At 42.9% G+C, this 21,452-nt stretch overlaps 1 protein-coding gene across 16 annotated transcripts in view; it reads left to right on the plus strand.

Annotated features, from left to right (window-relative positions):
• The window catches only part of LOC106582631 (receptor-type tyrosine-protein phosphatase T), a 591,582-nt gene that overhangs the window by 542,003 nt on the left and 28,127 nt on the right, over positions 1-21,452 (plus strand). For all 16 annotated transcript variants that reach the window (XM_045705237.1, XM_045705245.1, XM_045705240.1 and 13 more), the window contains 2 exons: positions 3,799-3,953; positions 10,341-10,476. In XM_045705237.1, coding sequence (XP_045561193.1) covers positions 3,799-3,953; positions 10,341-10,476 — 291 coding nt within the window. The remainder of the gene's footprint in view (positions 1-3,798; positions 3,954-10,340; positions 10,477-21,452) is intronic.

Here is a 21,452-nt window from a genome sequence, read left to right on the forward strand (position 1 = left end):
CTGCTTTGCTTTATCTTGGCCAGGTCGCAGTTGTAAATGAGAAATTGTTCTCAACTAGCCTACCTGGTTAAATAAAGGTGAAAATAAATAGATAAAATTGTAGAGTTTACAACAGTCACCGTCTTCAATAATAAGTGTATCGACAACGTTGTCCCCACAGTGACCATATGTACATATCCAAACCAGAAGCCATGGACAACATCTGCACTGAGCTAAAGGCTAGAGCTGCGGCTTTCAAGGACACATAAGAAATCCCGTTACACCCTCCAATGAACCATCAAACAGGCAAAGCATCAATGCAGGACTAAGATCGAATCCTACTACACCAGCTCTGACTCTCGTCGAATGTGGCACGGCTTGCAAACTATCAGGGATTACAAACGGAAACCCAGCCATGAGCTGCCCAGTGACACAAGCCTACCAGATAAGCTAAATACCTTCTATGCTTGCTTCGAGGCAAGCAACACTGAACCATGCGTGAGAGCACTAGTTGTTCCGGACGATCACGGTCTCTGTAGATCATGTAAGGCACTTTAAACAGGTTAACATTTACAAGGCAGTAGGGACAGACGGATTACCAGGACATGTACTCAGAGCATGTGCCAACCAGCTGGCAAGTGTCTTCACTGACATGTTAAAACTCTCCCTGACCCAGTCTTTAATACTTACATGTTTCAAGCAGACAACCAGAGTTGTTTCAAACATTGGGCTCCCGAGTGGCGCAGCGGTCTAAGGCACTGCATCTCAGTGCTAGAGGTGCCACTACAGAAACCCTGATTTGAGTCCAGGCTGTATCACAATTGATACAGCACAATTGGCCCAGCGACGTTTGTGTTTGGCTGGTGTAAGCCATCATTGTAAATAGGAATTTGTTCTTAACTGACTTAACTGACAGACCCTTTACTCAGTACTTTGTTGAAGCACCTTTGGGAGTGGTTACAGCCCCATATCTTCTTGGGTATGACTCTACAAGCTTGGCACACCTATATTTGGGGAGTTTCTCCCATTGTTTTCTGCAGATCCTCTCAAGCTCTGTCATGTTGGATGGGAAGTGTTGCTGCACAGCTATTTTCAGGTCTTTCCAGAGATGGGGTTCAAGTCCGGGCTCTGGCTGGGCCACTCAAGGACATTCAGAGACTTGTCCTTAAGCAACTCCTGTGTTGGGGTCGTTGTCCTGTTGGAAGGTAAACCTTCAACCCAGTCTGAGGTGCTGAGCGCTCTGGAGCAGGTTTTCATCAAGGATCTCTCTGTACTTTGCTCTGTTCATCTTTCCCTCGATCCTGACTAGTCTCCCAGTCCCTGCCGCTGAAAAACATCCCCACAGCATGATGCTGCCACCACCATGCTTCACTGTAGGGATGGTGCCAGGTTACCTCGAGATGTGGCACTTGGCATTCAGGCCAAAGAGAGAATCTTGTTTTCGTCAGACCAGAAAATCTTGTTTCTCATGGTCTGAGAATCCTTTAGGTGCCTTTTGGCAAACTCCAAGTGGGCTGTCATGTGCCTTTTACTGAGGAGTGGCTTCTGTCTGGCCACTCCACCATAAACGGGTGATTGGTTGAGTGCTGCAGAGATGGTTGTCATTCTGGAAGGTTCTCCCATCTCCAAAGAGGAACTGTAGCTCTGTCAGGGTGACCATCGGGTTCTTGGTCACCTCCCTGGCCAAGGCTCTTCTCCCTCGATCTCTCAGTTTGGCCGGGCGGCCAGCTCTAGGAAGAGTGTTGGTGGTTCTAAACTTCTTCCATTTAAGAATGATGGAGGCCACTGTGTTCTTGGGGACCTTAAATGCTGCAGAAATGTTTTGGTACTCTTCCCCAAACCTCTGCCTCGACGCAATCCTGTCTCGGAGCTCTACGGACAATTCCTTCAACCTCATGGCTTGTTTTTTGTTCTGACATGCACTGTCAACTGTGGGACCTTCTAAAGACAAATGACCTTTCCAAATGATGTCCAATCAATTGAATTTACCACAGGTGCACTTCAATCAAGATGAAGAAACATCTCAAGGATGATCAATGGAAACAGGATGCACCTCAACTCAATTTAGAATTTGAGTACTTGTCTAAAAAAATTCAAAAACCTGTTTTCGCTTTGTCATTATGGGGTATTGTGTGTAGATGGAGCTAATTAAAATTAATTTAAAACATTTTAGTATAAAGCTGTCATGTAAAAAAAATAGGAAAAAGTCCAGAGGTCTGAATTCTTTCCGAATGCACTGTACGTGAGAATGCTACTCATTGACTACAGCTCAGCTTTCATCACCATACTGCCCTCCAAGCTCATCACTAAGCTAAGGACCCTGGGACTAAACACCTCCCTCTGCAACTGGATCCTGGACTTACAGACGGGACACCCCAAGGTGGTGAGGGTAGGGAACAACACATCTGTCACACTGACCCACAACACAGGGACCCCTCAGTGTGTGTGATTCGTCCCCTCCTGTACTCCCTCTTCCTCCGTGACTGCACGACTCCAACACCATCATTAAGTTTGCTGACAACAAAACGGTGGTAGGCCTGATCACCAATGACGATGAGACAGCCTGTAGGGAAGAGGTTAGAGACTTGCCAGGACAACAACCTCTCCTTCAACGTCAGCAAAACTAAGGAGCTGAGCATGGACTACAGGAAACGGAGGGCCGAGCATGCCCCCATTCACATTGATGGGGCGGTAGTGGAGTGGGTTGAGAGCTTCAAGTTCCTCGTTGCCCATATCACTAAGGATCAATCATGGTCCAAACACTTACACAGTCGTGAAGAGGGCCTCTTCCCCCTCAGGAGGCTGAAACAATTTGGTATGGGCCCTCAGATCCTCAATAAGTTCTACAGTTGCACCCTTAAGAGCATCTTGACTGTTTGAATCACTGCTTGTTATGGCAACTGCTTGGCATCTGACTGCAAGGCGCTACAGAGAGTAGTGGGGACGGCCTAGTACATCACTGGGGCCAAGCTTCCTGCAATCCAGGACCTCTATACCAGGCGGTGTCAGAGGAAGACCCTAACAATTGTCAAAGACTCCAGCCACCCAAGTCATTGGCTGTTCTCTCTGCTACCGCATGGCAAGCAGTACCGATGCACCAAGTCTGGAACCAACAGAACCCTGAACAGCTTCTACCCCCAATCCATAAGACTGCTAAATAGTTAGTTAAATAGTTAAAGAAATAGCTACCAGGACTATCTGTATTGACCCTTTTTGCACTAACCTTTTTGACTCATCACATACACTGCTGCTACTGTTTATTAACTGTCACTTTGGCAGTATCACATCCGGCCATGATTGGGAGTCCCATAGGGCGCCGCACAATTGGCTCAGCGTTGTCCGGATTTGGCCGTCATTGTAAATAATAATTTGTTCTTAACTGACTTGCCTAGTTAAATAAAGGTTAAATAAAAAATACAAAAAATCCTGTTCATATCTACCGCAATTACCTTGTACCCCTGCACATCGACTCGGTACTGGTACCCCTTGTGTATAGCCACGTTATCGTTACATGTTTTACTTTTCTATTATTTCTCTATTTTCTTTCTCGCTGCGATGTTGGGAAGCATTTCACTCGTAGTCCACAACTGTTGTTTACAAAACATGTGATGAATACAATTTGATTTAATGCCTACATTTGAGCCTCCATTTTGTTGTCAGCCCACAGTTTATAAAATAGTATATGCCATTTAGCAGACGTTATCCAAAGCGACATACGGTCATGCATACATACATTTTTCATAGGAATCGACTGATCCAAATGTTTTCAGGAAGTCCACTGTTTGTCTCTATTTGAGCCTCCAATTTGTTTTCTTTCAGAAGGGCCACCACGAGATTCGGGAGATCCGTCAATTCCACTTCACTAGCTGGCCTGACCACGGGGTGCCCTGCTACGCCACTGGCCTCCTAGGCTTCGTCCGCCAGGTCAAGTTCCTCAACCCTCCCGATGCCGGCCCCATCGTGGCCCACTGCAGGTATATACTGACCATGCTGAGGGTGGGTCAAATAACGCAGGATGACTGGGATGACATATTTATCACTCATGGCTTTCGAATATGTATTTATTTATTCCTTTTTCATCAGATAAGTTGACTCAAGTTGAACATATTCATTCAGTATGTCAACAGCCTGTACGCTACAAGACTATTAGCCTGCTGAGCTAAAGCCTACGCATTAGCTCAAGGCTCTAACTCAAGTCTTCAGGTCTCAGACGCGTTTCCCCGTCACAGTAATGGGTTTCGAACAGCCTCCATTACATGACTGCTTAGTAACTTGCTGTGGAATCAGACAGCAGAGTTAATTCCCGAACTATAGGGCAAGAAAAAATAAGGGGGCTGATTAATGGAACTATACTCTCGGATTCAGGTAACTCCCAAATACCTGCACACTCTCTTTGACTACCACCTCCTACTACCCCACAGGCCCATGCACTCCCCAGATCCCCACAGAAATAACCACCACAGTAGCTGGGAGCCGTCACTTTCATCTTTAGTGAATGAGCGAGAGCGATGGGAGACTAAGGCCTCTCTCTCTCGCTCTCTCTCTTTCACCCTTCCGCAGCCCACTCAAACATCCACCCCTTGAGACCGAGGCATTTAGCTCAGACAGGCAAAGGGGGCTAGGTGGAGGGAGGTGAGGGGGAGTGGGGGAGAGGGATGGATGGGGGGAGTGCATGTACACAATGAGATGTGACATGGAGAGGCTGCTAAATAGCACAATGCAATTTCACTTTTGGCTCGGGACTCTCAAAACAAAGCAGATGTGACTAAGACTTTTTCAGAGTGGATTAACTCAAGTGCCAGGCGTTGTGCTTTCTGCTCCCATGAAGCACGGGGCACCTTTCTCCCTCTAATACATCCAAGGACGAGAATGGAAGAGACTATAGCAAATGTTATACTGCCACTTTATCCCCTGCCCCTTCTTATCTTCGCACTCTCATACATTGGATTGATGACATTAACCTTTAAGAATTGCCTGGGTAAAAAGGAGGGTTCACACCTGTTGCGGGAGAGTGACATCCACCATATAATCTCTGATATCCCGACCTTGGAGAAACGTAAGGCTTAGCAGCGCTTAGCAGCAGGGGAGAACAACTGGCAGTCGCCCTGGAATGAGGCGAGGAACACCATGTCCTCATTGTAATTATGGCACATAAATCATCAAATACATTTTATAAATGGTATAACAACCCATCTATACTAAAAGGAGGGACAAATTACACGACTGCAACTTGTAAAACGTTACTGTCTGGTAGCTAGAAACTTGTGCTAGCTAGCTACCTAGCATTTGTCAGCTTATAGTAATTTAGACATCCAGTTAGCTAACCAGTTAATACTAGCTTTAACTTGCTCACTAGCCATTAATAATCTACCAGCTAATCAAACATATGTTTTTGTTATAAATTAACTCTACTACAGGCTAAACATTTTCCTTACCTTTACTGAGGTAATTATGTTTCTTCTTGGGTGCCCTCTGTTGACAAACACCAATGTCAATCACAAATGTATTCTACTGTAGCTAGATACTGTACTACCCATGCTCACTGGCAAGTTTCTTTCCTGCCCCCCAATTTTGACAATGCTTTAAGTAGTCATTGATTAGTTAGGAACTCCTCTCACCTGGTTGTCTACGTCTTAATTGGACACAAATTGAAAGGAAATAACCAAAACCAGCAGACACGTGCCCCTCCAGGAATCAAAGATCGATTCAGTTAAACCTGTGGATCCAGGTGTTTGGGCAGTCAGTACCATAAATAAATAAAGTAATTTCTAGAGAAAAGCCATCTCTCTCTCTCTTACCCTGTCTTATCCTTTGGGACTTTGTAGAACCCTTCAGTTGAGTGCATTTATGGCACAACTCATGTGTGAGTGGGGGCCGGCTGACTTGGCTCTCTTTGAGCACTTTCGTTGTCTGTCGTCATCCATATCACCAGGGATGTAGATGAGCTGTCATAGTACCATATTGATTGCTGCCTCTTCATCTTCTCTGCTCCTACAGCGGAAGATAATAGAGAGAAAGAGAGGGGGAGATTAGAATTTACAGGCTGTGCCAAGGGCCATGATGCACGTGCTGAAGGGCAAGTGAGGGGGCATCACCATGGCACCTCCAGTGGCCTCTGCTGCCGTTAGATATGACAATAACCAATGGGTGGGAGTGTAGCAAAGGTAAGCTGGTAGTAGTATGAAAATATTGAATAGCTAGTTTTCTCTGTCTGTAACGTCACTTGGGGCGAGTAAGTTGCTAGTGTTGCGTGTGTGTGTGTGAGAGAGAGAGAGAGAAAGAGAGCCAGCCAGCTGGCCTCTGTGTATAGTGCTGCAGGAGTCTCTTAGTTTGAGTCAGGTAGGTTTTAACACATACCTAGAATGGAAAAGGCTAGATGGAGAGGGGTGCTAGGGTTTTGCATAGGTGTTTTTTCAAGGTGTTCGTAAAATTATACAAAACTGTAAATGGTAGACAACCCTGTCACTGATTAGTTTTAAATACTATTTGTGTTAAAACTACTCTTCACAAAAGCCTTTATTCTGTCTCATCTAAAGATGCTTGTAACCCCCATAGCAAGACTACTATAACCATGTCTATGTGCAAATTAGCTATAACCATAGACATAGATAAGATATCTATTGGCTTTGCTAGTGAGCTAGCTAGCTATACAAATAGATAGCTACCCAATGGGCACAGACGTCAGTTCAACGTCTAGTTTTGATTTACATTTGGTTAAGTTGTCAACTAACGTGAATTTAATGTGAAATCAAAATAGAATGTCACCCTTTCATTGGATTTAGGTTAAACGTTTTTGGGGAAAAAATACTAAATTCCCTTACATTGACTTTTCCATGTTGATTCAACATCATCACATATAATTTTTGGGTTGAAATGACGTGGAAACAACATTTACTGAACCAGTTTGTTTCCAGTGGGTACTGCTGTGAGTAGCTAACTTCAATGCAAATGTATTTAGTGAGCATTGAATAAGATAAACAACAGGAAGCTAGCTAGTTAACCATCTGTAGGAACAGGACGTTTATTTTACTAGCAAGCAAATAAGCATTTGTGGTCAGCACTGACCTACTAGGTAATCGTAACAGCTAGAACAGAAATGGGAGAGCTCTCATCGGCTTCATATCCATTGCACAGCAACACAGTCAAGCGTTTTTCCAGCTGAATCCTCATTTTCAAGTATATCTGAGTTTGCTAGCAAGTTCAATAGCTAGCTAGCTAAATAGCAAAGTCCTGTCTGTAGATGGCCACCCGCTAGGTAGGTAATGTTTATTAGTTGTCAAATTAACTGGTGTCGCAACATAATAAATACAAATACAACAATAGAAACCGTCAGTTAGCCATAACGCCATGTGAAAGTAGCTGATGCAAACTAGCCACTTGTGAAATGCAGTCCTTAAAAACATCCTCCATCTTGCTAGGTCCTGTGTAGCTCAGTTGGTAGAGCATGGCTCTTGAAAAACCAGGGTTATGGGTTTGTTTCCCAAGGGGGACCAGTAAGAAAATGTATGCATTTACTACTGAAAGTTGCTCTGGATAAGAGCATCTGCTAAATGTAAAACATTTAACTAGTTTGTGTCCTGGGATTGTTTACGCTAGGGCAATAGGCAGAAAAGGCATTGACATCAAAAAGCTCAAACTTTTTGCATGTGTCCCATTTAGGGGAAAGGGAAATACCTAGTCAGTTGTACAACTGAATGCCTTCAACTGAAATGTGTCTTCTGCATTTAACCCAACCCCTCTGAATCAGAGAGGTGCTGGGGGCTGCCTTAATTGACATCCACATCTTCGGCACCCGGGGAACAGATTTTTACCTTGTCAGCTCTGGGATTTGATCCAGCAACCTTTCGGTTACTGGACCATTGCTCTAACCTCTATGCTACCTGCCGACCCATACTTCCGACTAGAGACTAGTCTCCGTAACGGCCCACTATATTTAACGTACCTCTCATTCCTTACTCCATCGCTTTTCCACGATCCAAAGCGTTGCCGATTCAAGTTCTCCTAAAAAGGTCAGCCTAGCTTTTGAAATACAATGCTCCAATCACTCCCCCACCGAATTCCCTCGTTGAGCGCTGACAACGACTGTCCAATGGAGCTACATGGAGGTTGGCAGCCATTCCCCCACTTAACTAAAATATAGATGGGATGCAGATGAAGGCCAACAGGATGAACTTTGGCCCACAGAGCGTAGGCCCCCATTGACAGACTGTGGAGTAATTTCACATTTCCTGGGGCACTCCTTGGCTGTTATCCCCCTGCCAGGAACCAGTTGTTTGCCGCTCTCACCATTAATCACCGGCAGCTGACAGGCTATCTGACAGGTTGCCGAGTTACTGAGTGGCCCCCAGCTCCTGAGATCCGGAGCTGGGACCTGTCAGGATGCTGCCGAGTGAATGATGGCTAAGGAGGCCCCTCTCCTACCTCTCCTCTACCTCTTCTCCACCACTATCTCCCTTCCATCACAACTCCTTCCCTCCCACCCTCACAGCCCGTTCTGCTGGGTGTGTTTCCTTAACTCCTAACACCGGGGTAAGGGGAAATAGCTCTAACCCCTACCTGTCACTAGAAGGGGCTGATGGAGTGCGCTGTTTGTCAGCACCATAAGGCAGTCCTGCCTCTTTTGGCTAACTGTGGCAGCGCAGTGCAGTTCAAAATATGTTTATCATAGGGCATGTGTCTTCATGTGTCACTGCCACCGCTAACTGTGGCAGGTCAATTACAGAGCATAGATTAGGAGCTGCACACTCCAAAAGGATTCTTTGGCTGTCCCCATAGGAGAAGCCTTTTTGTTTCCAGGTTGAACCCTTTTGGGTTCCAGGTAGAACCCTCTGTAGAAAGGGTTCTTAATGGAACACAAAAGGGTACTACCTGATACGAAAAAGGGCTCTTCAAAGGGTTCTCCTATGGGGACAGCCGAAGAACCCTTTTAGGTTCTAGATAACAAAAAAATGTAAGCATGTACTGTAAAAAAAAGGCCTTACTGGAGACATTGATTACATAAAAACATATATATATTTCACCTTTATTTAACCAGGTAGGCCAGTTGAGAACAAGTTCTCATTTACAACTGCGACCTGGCCAAGATAAAGCAAAGCAGTGCGACACAAACAACAACAGAGTTACACATGGAATAAACAAACGCACAGTCAATAACACAATAGAAAGTCTATATACAGTGTGTGCAAATGGCGTAAGAAGGTAAGGCAATATATAGGCCATAGTAGCAAAGTAATTACAATTTAGCAGATTAACACTGGAGTGATAGATGTGCAGATGATGATGAGCAAGTAGAAATACTGGTGTGCAAAAGAGCAAAAAAGTAAATGAAAACAATATGGGGATGAGGTAGGTAGTTGGATGGGCTATTTACAGATGGGCTGTGTACAGCTGCAGCGATCGGTAAGCTGCTCAGATAGCTGATGCTTAAAATTAGTGCGGGAGATATAAGTCTCCAACAGCGATTTTTGCAATTCGTTCCAGTCATTGGCAGCAGAGAACTGGAAGGAAAGGCGGCCAAAGCAGGAGTTGGCTTTGGGGATGACCAGTGAGATATTCCTGCTGGAGCGCGTGCTACGGGTGGGTGTTGTTATTGTGACCAGTGAGCTGAGATACGGCGGAGCAAAGACTTATAGATGACCTGGAGCCAGTGGGTCTGGCGACGAATAGCCTGAGGGCCAGCCGACGAGAGCATACAGGTCGCAGTAGTGGGTGGTATATGGGGCTTTGGTGACAAAATGGATGGAACTGTGATAGACTGCATCTAATTTGGCAGCGTGAGTGAAGGAGGCTTTGTTGCGAAATAGGAAGCCGATTCTAGATTTAATTTTGGATTGGAGATGTTTAATATCAGTCTGGAAGGAGAGTTTACAGTCTAGCCAGACACCTAGGTATTTGTAGTTGTCCACATATTCTAAGTCAGAATCGTCCAGAGTAGTGATGCTAGTCGGGTGGGCAGGTGCAGGCAGCAATCGGTTGAAGAGCATGCATTTAGTTTTACTAGCGTTTAAGAGCAGTTGGATGCCACGGAAGGAGTGTTGTATGACATTGAAGCTCGTTTGGAGGTTTGTTAACACAGTGTCCAAAGAAGGGCCAGATGTATACAGAATGGTGTCGTCTGCGTAGAGATGGATAAAGGAATCACCCGCTGCAAGAGCGACATCATTGATATATACAGAGAAAAGAGTCGGCCCGAGAAGCGAACCCTGTGGTACCAACACAGAGACTGCCAGAGGTCCGGACAACAGGCCCTCCGATTTGACACACTGAACTCTATCTGAGTAGTTGGTGAACCAGGCGAGGCAGTCATTTGAGAAATACTTTCTCTCTCTCTCTTTCTCTCTCTCCCCCCTCTCTCTCTCCAGTGCCGGGGCTGGAAGGACAGGCTGTTTCATAGCTGTGGACATTATGCTGGATATGGCCGAGAACGAGGGTGTGGTGGACATCTTCAACTGCATCCGCGAACTACGCTCACAAAGGGTTAACATGGTGCAAACCGAGGTTGGTGAAGTAATGTACTGATTAGCTTGTGTGTGGACAGTGGGTAAAGAAGAGAACAGTACTGTATCATAGTTTAAGTATTAGTCATTACAGTGCCCTGATATATAATGGCACATAATGGTTGTGGTGGCTAATTTCTGCAGTACCAAATGAGGAGAGTTACAAACTTCACACACCAGTCAGAGTTATACTTAAACTACATCTTTAACCTGTTAGGGCTAGGGGGCAGTATTGACACAGCCGGATAAAAAACGTACCGATTTAATCTGGTTACTACTCCTGCCCAGTAACTAGAATATGCATATAATTATTGGCTTTGGATAGAAAACACCCTAAAGTTTCTAAAACTGTTTGAATGTTGTCTGTGAGTATAACAGAACTCATATGGCAGGCCAAAACCTGAGAAGATTTCATGCAGGAAGTGGCCTGTCTGAGAAGTAGTGTTTCATCTTGGCTCTTTTTATTGAAGACTGAGGATCTGTGCAATAACGTGCCACTTCCTACGGCTCCCATAGGCTCTCAGAGCCCGGGAAAAAGCTGAACGATATCGAGGCAGGCTCTGGTTGAAACACTTTATCGCTTTTGGCAAGTGGCCGCTCAGAGTACTATGGGCTTAGGCGCGTGCCCGAGTCGACCGAATGCTTTCTTTTCTTTTGTCTGTTTACCTAAACGCAGATTCCCGGTCGGAATATTATCGCTTTTTTTATGAGAAAAATGGCATAAAAATTGATTTTAAACAGCGGTTGACATGCTTCGAAGTACGGTAATGGAATATTTAGAATTTTTTGGTCACGAATTGCGCCATGCTCGCCACCCTTATTTACCCTTTCGGATAGTGTCTTGAACGTACAAACAAAACGCCGCTATTTGGATATAACAATGGATTATTTTGGACCAAACCAACATTTGTTATTGAAGTAGAAGTCCTGGGAGTGCATTCTGATGAAGACAGCAAAGGTAATACAATTTTTCTTATAGTAAATCTGACTTTGATGAGTGCTAAACTTGCTGGGTGTCTAAATAGCTAGCCCTGTGATGCCAGGCTATCTACTGAGAATATTGCAAAATGTGCTTTCACCGAAAAGCTATTTTAAAATCGGACATATCGAGTGCATAGAGGAGTTCTGTATCTATAATTCTTAAAATAATTGTTATGCTTTTTGTGAACGTTTATCGTGAGTAATTTAGTACATTCACCGGCAGTGTTCGGTGGGAATGCTAGTCACATGCTAATGTAAAAAGCTGGTTTTTGATATCAATATGAACTTGATTGAACAAAACATGCATGTATTGTATAACATAATGTCCTAGGGTTGTCATCTGATTAAGATCATCAAAGGTTAGTGCTACATTTAGCTGTGGTTTGGGTTTATGTGACATTATATGCTAGCTTGAAAAATGGGTGTCTGATTATTTCTGGCTGGGTACTCTGCTGACATAATCTAATGTTTTGCTTTCGTTGTAAAGCCTTTTTGAAATCGGACAGTGTGGTTAGATTAAAGAGAGTCTTATCTTTAAAATGGTGTAAATTAGTCATATTTTTGAAAAATTGAAGGTTTTGCATTTCTAAGGTATTTGAATAACGCGCCACGGGATTACACTGGCTGTTGAGTAGGTGGGACGCAAGCGTCCCACCTAGCCCATAGAGGTTAATAAGAAGAGCTTTGCAAAAGCACTTGACTTTCAATGATGCACTATCTCTAATGAACCATTGAAAGTGACAACACAAAAGTACAAAGATCTTTTATAGCCAAGATACACCCCTCTCAACCTACATGACGAACAACAGATACATAGAATGGTCACAAGGTTAAGATTTGTATGAAAGATATCTATAAAACATAGCAGACAGCAACTGCTGTGTCAACAGTTTTCATTGTATAGACCAGTGTCTGGGCCTCCTACTCCAAACTGGAACCGTCTCTCCCTGGTACGGTATAGAACAGAACCATTAGCTCATGTTATCTGGAATGCTCTTTAGGCTTTATTACCCAAAGACATCGTAAATCTCCTCTGTCAGTGCTATCTCATAGAGGCCCATCCTCAGTAAAACACACACACAATAGTTAACAGAATACTCTATTCTGTCGAAATAAAACAACCATTATAATCCAATACAAGCATTATAACATAATCTTGCAATTTTCCACGACATGGTACATAAAAAAATTGTGCGGTGTTTAAAAGTGCAGTTAGCCAATTATCATAGCATTATCCATCCTTATACCTAGCGTTAACATGGTATTTTTAGGTTAGCCTTAGCATTAGCCATTCACATGTTATTTTGTTCAATGGTACTGATAGTAATTACTAGCAGTTACACAGTTAGCATTAGCCATCCTCATACCAAGTGTAAAGGGAGTGCAACCAAAGTTCAAAGTCATAGCAAGTCTGTTAGCGTAGCATTTTCCATCACCATGACAAAGGGTTAAGAAGGCTCAAATAGTAGCCTGCTATGGCTACTCTTTCCCAGACAATCACCAGACTGATCCTATGTCGTAACGCACTGCCCACAGTTAGATGTTCTGCATGAAATATTCAGCAGGGATATTTTAAAGTGCGTCCTATGGAGGGACACTGTAAAACATAGAAATAGGATATTGTAAAGCTTAGACATGATAATGTAAAGTGAGTCATATGCAGGGAGAGTCTAAAGCGTAGAAATGTTATCTGGGAAAAGCCCCCCAGACCTTGAAACCAGATTCTATGGTCTATAAGCCTGGGCCTTATCTGCCAGACAGGCCATTCCAGGCTATTAGGGTTACATTTTCCAGTGGATCACGCAGTCAGTGATGAAAGTTGTTCTTAGTGGAGAAACAGCACCTGTGAGATAATGTGTGTGTTTGAGATCAACTACATTTCAGCTGGGCCAAACAGAATCACTGATCTACAAATCACCTTGCATCCCAACTAACTACTGATTATTTTATAAAGATGAACAATTCTGTGATTCTCATCTTTCTCAAACTACTCCCCTCAAATACTCTGAGTGCTACTTCAATGTCAATAGTGAGAACAACAAAAGGGCTAATAGTAAATACGCATCAGTATTCTCCATAACTACTACTGTTTCATTAACTTATGTGTACCCACTAGACTGATATACCTTGTATATTCTCAACAACTCTGCGACTAGCAACCATTCGTACAAACCATCAGCAAGCGTGATATCACTTCTGATCAAATGTGTGTGGTGTCTCCTCTGATATATTTCCCAAGCCAGGCGAGCCTAGCTACCTCTGGAGAGTTCTCAGTCATGCATCTTCCATCCCAATGATCCTATTAATATTAAATACATGCTGAATAATAGATAACTTAGTTCGCACACATTTTTATTCTGTGAATGAGTTTGCAAGTGTATTTGCTAAGTGAGGGTTACGACCGTGGGAGTTTCCAGTCACCCTTAAATAACGGTAATACAACAGCAAACTCATGTTGTTCTCCACATTACCTTCTCTGGTAAACACACACTATATCAAATACAATCTACGTTTATTTGTTTCATGCACAGGATACAGAAGGTGTAAATCATACAGTGAAGTGGTTACTTGCATATTTGCATCGTAGAAATATAAAAAACAGAAAGTGTCCAGATTATAAATATTTTATAATTATTAGATGACACTTACCCAGACACACTTGTCTAAATTGATGGGTCATGTGAAAAAAATGCTATATCCACCCCCAGCCACAACTAGCTAAGTGGATGGGTCACAATTTTGTTTAGACATGTAGCTAGCTAACTAGCTAGCTAGACAATGAACTGATGTAATAACAACTCATACTACTACCAATACAAATTGATTGTCATAGCTGTAGTATGAATCTACAGGTAGCTAATGCTAACCAACTAGGTTCAATGTTAGCTAGCTAACATTAGGCTATAACTAGCAATGCAAATGGATTTCTGATTTGAATAATATTACTAGAGATCATACACGTAACGTTAGCTAGTGAGACAGCATGCTAACGTCTGCTAGCTAGCCAACAGTAAGCTTTAACTTGCAATGAAAATGACTTTCTGACAAAATTAAAAACATGTATAATATCTGAGAATGTAGCTAAACTCTTACCTGTATACATGGATGAATGCTTCTTCACGGTAGACTGTAACCATTTAACTCTGTTTTGTTTTTCACCAATTCTCTTTTGGGTCGTGTCAAGTCATTCCGGTTCACACTGACTGTGGCATGTGTGGAAAGTAGCACGTCACAACTTCTTCCAACTGATCTGTCAATAGCATCTGCTAAATTTAGGGCGTCCATGTTGTTGAGAAAAGTAGCACAACTTTTTAAGTTCTCAATGGCTAACGTTATATATTTAAAAAAAGATGCGGTAGAAAGGATTATCAACGCATACTGAGCAGCTCACATTGTAGTAAGAAGCATGCTACCTGGCAGACCAATCCAAACTCATCTCCCGCCATGTCCATAACATCCATTATCTCAGCCAATCATGGCTAGTGGGAATGTTCCTGCCTTTTCCGTGGCTAAACCAACTAGGCTCGTAATTGAACAATTTTATTTGTAGTTACAGATGGAATACAAGTTTGTTATTAAGGCACATGAAACTTCACATGTTCCAGGACTTTCTGCAAAACAAAACGCATTTTGATGAAAAAAATGCCTCTCCTGTAAACGGTTAACATATATCAATGGAGGCTCTTCAGAGAAGGAAGGGGAATACCATCCTACTCTGTGAATTTCATAAAAATAAAAATAGTGAAACATAAAAAAAATATATATCCTTTTTAGATGAAACTATAATACATATACAGTGGGGGAAAAAAGTATTTGATCCCCTGCTGATTTTGTACGTTTGCCCACTTGCAAAGAAATGATCAGTCTATCATTTTTATAGTAGGTTTATTTGAACAGTGAGAGACAGAATAACAACATAAAAATCCAGAAAAACGCATGTCAAAAATGTTATAAAATGATTTGCATTTTAATGAGGGAAATAAGTATTTGACCCCTCTGCAAAACATGACTTAGTACTTGGTGGCAAAACCCTAGTTGGCAATCACAGAGGTCAGACGTTTCTTGTAGTTGGCCACCAGGTTTGCACACATCTGAGGAGGGATTTTGTCCCACTCCTCTTTGCAGATCTTCTCCAAGTCATTAAGGTTTCGAGGCTGACGTTTGGCAACTCGAACCTTCAGCTCCCTCCACAGATTTTCTATGGGATTAAGGTCTGGAGACTGGCTAGGCCACTCCAGGACCTTAATGTGCTTCTTCTTGAGCCACTCCTTTGTTGCCTTGGCCGTGTGTTTTGGGTCATTGTCATGCTGGAATATCCAGCCACGAACCATTTTCAATGCCCTGGCTGAGGGAAGGAGGTTCTCACCCAAGATTTGACGGTGTCACGTCCTGACTAGTAAAGGGGTATTTTGTTATTATAGTTTGGTCAGGACGTGGCAGGGGGTGTTTGTTTTATGTGGTTCGGTGTTTGTTGGTATTTGTGTTTTGTAGAGGGGTGTTTGTTTAGATTAGTCCAGGGTTTTTGGTTAGGTTCTATGTTGTGTATTTCTATGTTAGATCTAGGGTGTTTACTTCTATGTTTAGTTAATTGGGATTGGGCCTTCAATTGGAGGCAGCTGTTCCTCGTTGCCTCTGATTGAAGGTCCTATGTATAGGGGTGTGTTTGTTATGGGAATTGTGGGAGGTTGATTTTGCATTGCTGTGTGTTAGCCTGCATTACTGTTTGTCGTCCATTCGGTTTCTTGTTTTTGTTTAAGTGTTCAATAAATGTTAAAAATGAGCACTCAACCCACTGCGCCTTGGTCCACTTCCTACAACGACAGTTAGACGGTACATGGCCCCGTCCATCGTCCCTTTGATGCGGTGAAGTTGTCCTGTCCCCTTAGCAGAAAAACACACCCAAAGCATAATGTTTCCACCTCCACGTTTGACGGTGGAGATGGTGTTCTTGGGGTCATAGGCAGCATTCCTCCTCCTCCAAACACGGCGAGTTGAGTTGATGTCAAAGAGCTCCATTTTGGTCTCATCTGACCACAACACTTTCAACAGTTGTCCTCTGAGTCATTCAGATGTTCATTGGCAAACTTCAGACGGGCATGTATATGTGCTTTCTTGAGCAGGGTGACCTTGCGGGCGCTGCAGGATTTCAGTCCTTCACGGCGTAGTGTGTTACCAATTGTTTTCTTAGTGACTATGGTCCCAGCTGCCTTGAGATCATAGACAAGATCCTCCCGTGTATTTCTGGGCTGATTCCTCACCGTTCTCATGATCATTGCAACTCCACGAGGTGAGATCTTGCATGGAGCCCCAGGCCGAGGGATATTGACAGTTCTTTTGTGTTACTTCCATTTGCGAATAATCGCACCAAATGTTGTCACCTTCTCACCAAGCTGCTTGGCAATGGTCTTGTAGCCCATTCCAGCCTTGTGTAGGTCTACAATCTTGTCCCTGACATCCTTGGAGAGCACTTTGTTCTTGGCCATGGTGGAGAGTTTGGAATCTGATTGATTGATTGCTTCTGTGGACAGGTGTCTTTTTTTACAGGTAACAAGCTGCGGTTAGGAGCACTCCCTTTAAGTGTGCTCCTAATCTCAGCTCGTTACCTGTATAAAACACACCTGGGAGCCAGAAATCTTTCTGATTGAGAGGGGGTCAAATACTTATTTCCCTCATTAAAATGCAAATCAATTTATAACATTTTTGACATGTGTTTTTCTGGATTTTTTTGTTGTTATTCTGTCTCTCACTGTTCAAATAAACCTACCATTAAAATTACAGACTGATCCTTTCTTTGTCAGTGGACAAGTGTACAAAATCAGCAGGGGATCAAATACTTTTCCCCCCACTGTATTCACGTCATCAAATAACTGATTAAAACATTGTTTTGCAATGAAGGTCTACAGTAACCTCAACCACACTGTCTGGGGTAGCACCATGGTGTAGCCTGAGGACTGCCATTTTCTGTCCTCTGTGTACATTGACTTCAATACAAAACCTAGCAGGCCCATGGTTTTAACCCCTTCCATAGACTTAGAGAGAGAGAGACTGTGTATAGCACTGCAGGAGTATCTTAATTTGAGTCAGGTAGATTTTATTTCGTCTCACGTTCACTTACTTAGCTAGCTAATGCAGCTAGCTACTGTAATTTTGCCTATTTAAACACCCGGTTCAAACAGAGAGGAATGCTATTTATGTTAGTTAGCTGGCTAAGGCTATCCAACACTGGAACTCTTCCAAGTCAAAGTAAGCCTTTGGTTTTATTAATTTATTGCCACTGGGGCTAAACTTCTAAACTGCTTGCTGTACATTGTACAGTGTGATTGTAGCGGGTTTACTAACGTGTTAGTTCTAGTAGCTATGTTGAGTATAACGTTAGCTAATATGGTAACAACGATGTAAACTGTGTGTAGCGGTTAGCAATTATGGTTTGAAGGTTTGAGTTGGAAAGTTTTTTATGCCTGGTGTCAGACAGCTGTTGTGTTGTGCACTAAAGTCATAAAGTGAAGGGAAAAGGTTAGAGGAGGAGTGCACGTAGATGCGAAAAGGAATTATATAACAAGCAAAGTGATGACGGTGTTTTTATGTGGCTGCTATGAAAGTGATCTGTTGAAAAACCTTTCTTAATGGAAGCAAACGGAACGAAACAGGGATAAACCCACCTGAGTTTTCCTAATAGAAACTCTCGTTTGCAACTATTTGGACTAATACTCATAACAAAAATTGTCCCCTAATCTTAAACAGCATCGACCGCCACTGATATACATTTTTTTACTCAAACCTTCTCTAGGCCGGATTGAATGGTTTCGTGGGCCCACGGGCCGGATGTTACCCACCCCTGTTCTAATGCCACTGAAATGTTGTATAGTTGAGTGAAAATATGCACAATGCTATTCATGCTATTCAATGGCTGGGATTTTGGAGAGGCTTTAATATCTCTGGCCACTTGATGAACTTAATGCAACCACTGTTGAGCCACAAACAGCCTCTTGAACTTCTTATATGGCTGCCTTTTTTTCTGCGGTTCACTTTCTTCTCCATAAGAGATTTCTTTACATGCTTCAAACTGGAAATTTATGCAATGTGCTTTTCAGGCTATGAAACCGTTTCATCACAGAGCATGAGGTTATGTGGTTATGTGTTTAAAATGTTTTGTTCTGCCTAAGGAGAACTGTGTTAGATTATACGTATTGATGTTCATCCACTTGCTGTAGGTTATTCCACATGTGTAATTACTCATGTTATCACATATTTTCTTGCTCCACTATGTAATTCATATTTTGTAATTACATGTCTTAGAGTCACCTGTGAATTAACATATTAATTAGGGATAGGGGGCAGTATTTTCACGTCCGGATGAAAAGCATACCCAAAGTAAACTGCCTGTTACTCAGGCCCAGAAGCTAGGATATGCATATGATTAGTAGATTTGGGTAGAAAACACTCTGAAGTTTCTAAAACTGTTAGAATAATGTCTGTGAGTATAACAGAACGGATTTGGCAGGCAAAACCTTGAGCACAATCCATCCAGGGAATTCTTTTTTTGAGGTCATTGTGTTTTCCAATGTGTTTCTATGGGAAACCTGATTTATTAGGGCCCAGATTGCAGTTCCTATGGCTTCCACTAGATGTCAACAGTCTCTAAAAATTGTTCAATGTTTTTCTTTTGAGAAATTAAGAAGTAGTCCTCTTCTTTTCATGTGTCACTCAGAAGGTCTCAAGTCTTTCGTTGCGCGTGAACAGGACCGCTCTCCGTGTTATTTTTCTTCGGTATTGGAAACTGTTTATCCCGTCTTAAATTGTATCAATTATTTACATTTTAGGATACCTGAGGTTGGATTAGGAACGTTGTTTGAAATGTTTGGACCAAGTTTACAGGTAACTTATTAGATACTTTGTAGTCATTGGAACCGATGTATTTCTGAATCAAACGCGCCAAATAAATTGACATTTTGGGGATATAAATAAGGAATTTATCGAACAAAACGACCATTCATCGTTTCACTGAGACATTTGAGATTGCAAAAAGATGAAGATCTTCAAAGTTAAGGCATTTATTAAATAGCTATTTCTGACTTTCGTGTTGCACCTGCCTGGTTGAAAGTGGTTTTCATGTTTTTGTATGCGGGCGCTGTCCTCAGATAATTGCATGGTATGCTTTCGCCGTAAAGCCTTTTTGAAATCTGACACAGCGGCTGGAATAACAAGAAGTTAAGCTTTATTTTGATGTATTACACTTATATTTTCATGAATGTTGAATATTTATATTTCTGTAGTTTGAATTTGGCGCTCTGCAATTTCACTGGATGTTGTGAAATCTATCCCGCTAACGGATTAAGGGATCCCTAAGAGGTTTTAATAACTTCAAACAAAATCTGACCTTGTTACATGTACCAACAAGGTGCCAATACCATCAAATCCACATGTAAAATCAGGGTTGATAAATAGGCTAGGACTGGTAACAATAATTGTAACAAGAACACAGTGGGTTCCATCATTCTTACATGGAAGAAGTTTAGAACCACCAAAACTGTGTGTGCCCCCTGTCATTAACTACCAGTAATTTTCTATTTGTATATTTCTATGACCTGGCTTAAAGGCCCAGTGCAGTTAAAAATGTGATTTCCCTGTGTTTTGTATGTACAATGACTTCAGAAAGTATTCAGATCCCTTTACTTTTTCCACATTTTGATACATTACAGCCTTATTCTAAAATTATTATTTTTTTAAATCCCTCATCAATCTACACACAATAACCCATAATGACAAAGTAAAAACAGTACGTTGTTGAAGCACATTTGGCAGTGATTACAGCATTGATACTTCTTGGCTATGACACTACAAGCTTGGCACACCTGTATTTGGGGAGTTTCTCCCATTCTTCTCTGCAGATGATCTCAAGCTCTGTCAGGGTGGATGGGGAGCGTTGCTGCACAGCTATTTTCAGGTCTTTACAGAGATGTTTGATTGGGCTCAAGTCCGGGCTCTCGCTGGGCCACTCAAGGACATTCAGAGACTTGTCCACTCCTGCGTTGTCTTGGCTGTGTGCTTAGGGTTGTTTCCTTTTGGAAGGTGAACCTTCGCCCCAGTCTGAGGACCTGAGCACTATGGAGCAGGTTTTCATGAAGGATCTCTCTGTACTTTGCTCCGTTCATCTTTGCCTCGATCCTGGCTAGTCTCACAGTCCCTGCCGCTGAAAAACGTCACCACAGCATGATGCTGCCACCACCATGCTTCACCGTATGGATGGTGCCAAGGTTCATCCAGACATGAAGCTTGGCATTCAGGCCAAAGAGTTCAATCTTGGTTTCATCAGACCAGAGAATCTTGTTTCTCATGGTCTGAGAGTCTTTAGGTGCATTTTTGCAAACTCCAAGCGGGCTGTCGTGTGCCTTTTACTGAGGAGTGTCTTCCATCTTGCCACTCTACCATAAAGGCCTGATTGGTGGAGTGCTGCAGAGATGGTTGTCTTCTGGGAGGTTCTCCCATCTTCATAGAGGAACTCTAGAGCTCTGTCAGAGTGACCATCTTGTATTTGATCACCTATCTGACCGAGGCCCTTCTCCCCCATCAATGAGCTTGACGCCTTGATAAGTTCCTTTCCTGAGGATGGCTCACCCCTCACAATTCTGGGTGACTTTAACCTCCCTACGTCTACCTTTGACTCATTTCTCTCTGCCTCCTTCTTTCCACTCCTCTCCTCTTTTGGCCTCACCCTCTCACCGTCCCCCCCTACTCACAAGGCAGGCAATACGCTTGACCTCATCTTTACTAGATGCTGTTCTTCTACTAATCTCACTGCAACTCCCCTCCAAGTCTCCGACCACTACCTTGTATCCTTTTCCCTCTCGCTCTCCTCCAACACTACTCACTCTGCCCCTACTCAGATGGTATTGCGCCATCGCAACCTTCGCTCTCTCTCTCCTGCTACTCTCTCCTCTTCCATCCTATCGTCTCTTCCCTCTGCTCAAACCTTCTCCAACCAATCTCCTGATTCTG

This window comes from Salmo salar, chromosome ssa22 (assembly GCF_905237065.1).
Source record: "Salmo salar chromosome ssa22, Ssal_v3.1, whole genome shotgun sequence".
NCBI classification, from domain to species: Eukaryota; Metazoa; Chordata; class Actinopteri; order Salmoniformes; family Salmonidae; genus Salmo; species Salmo salar.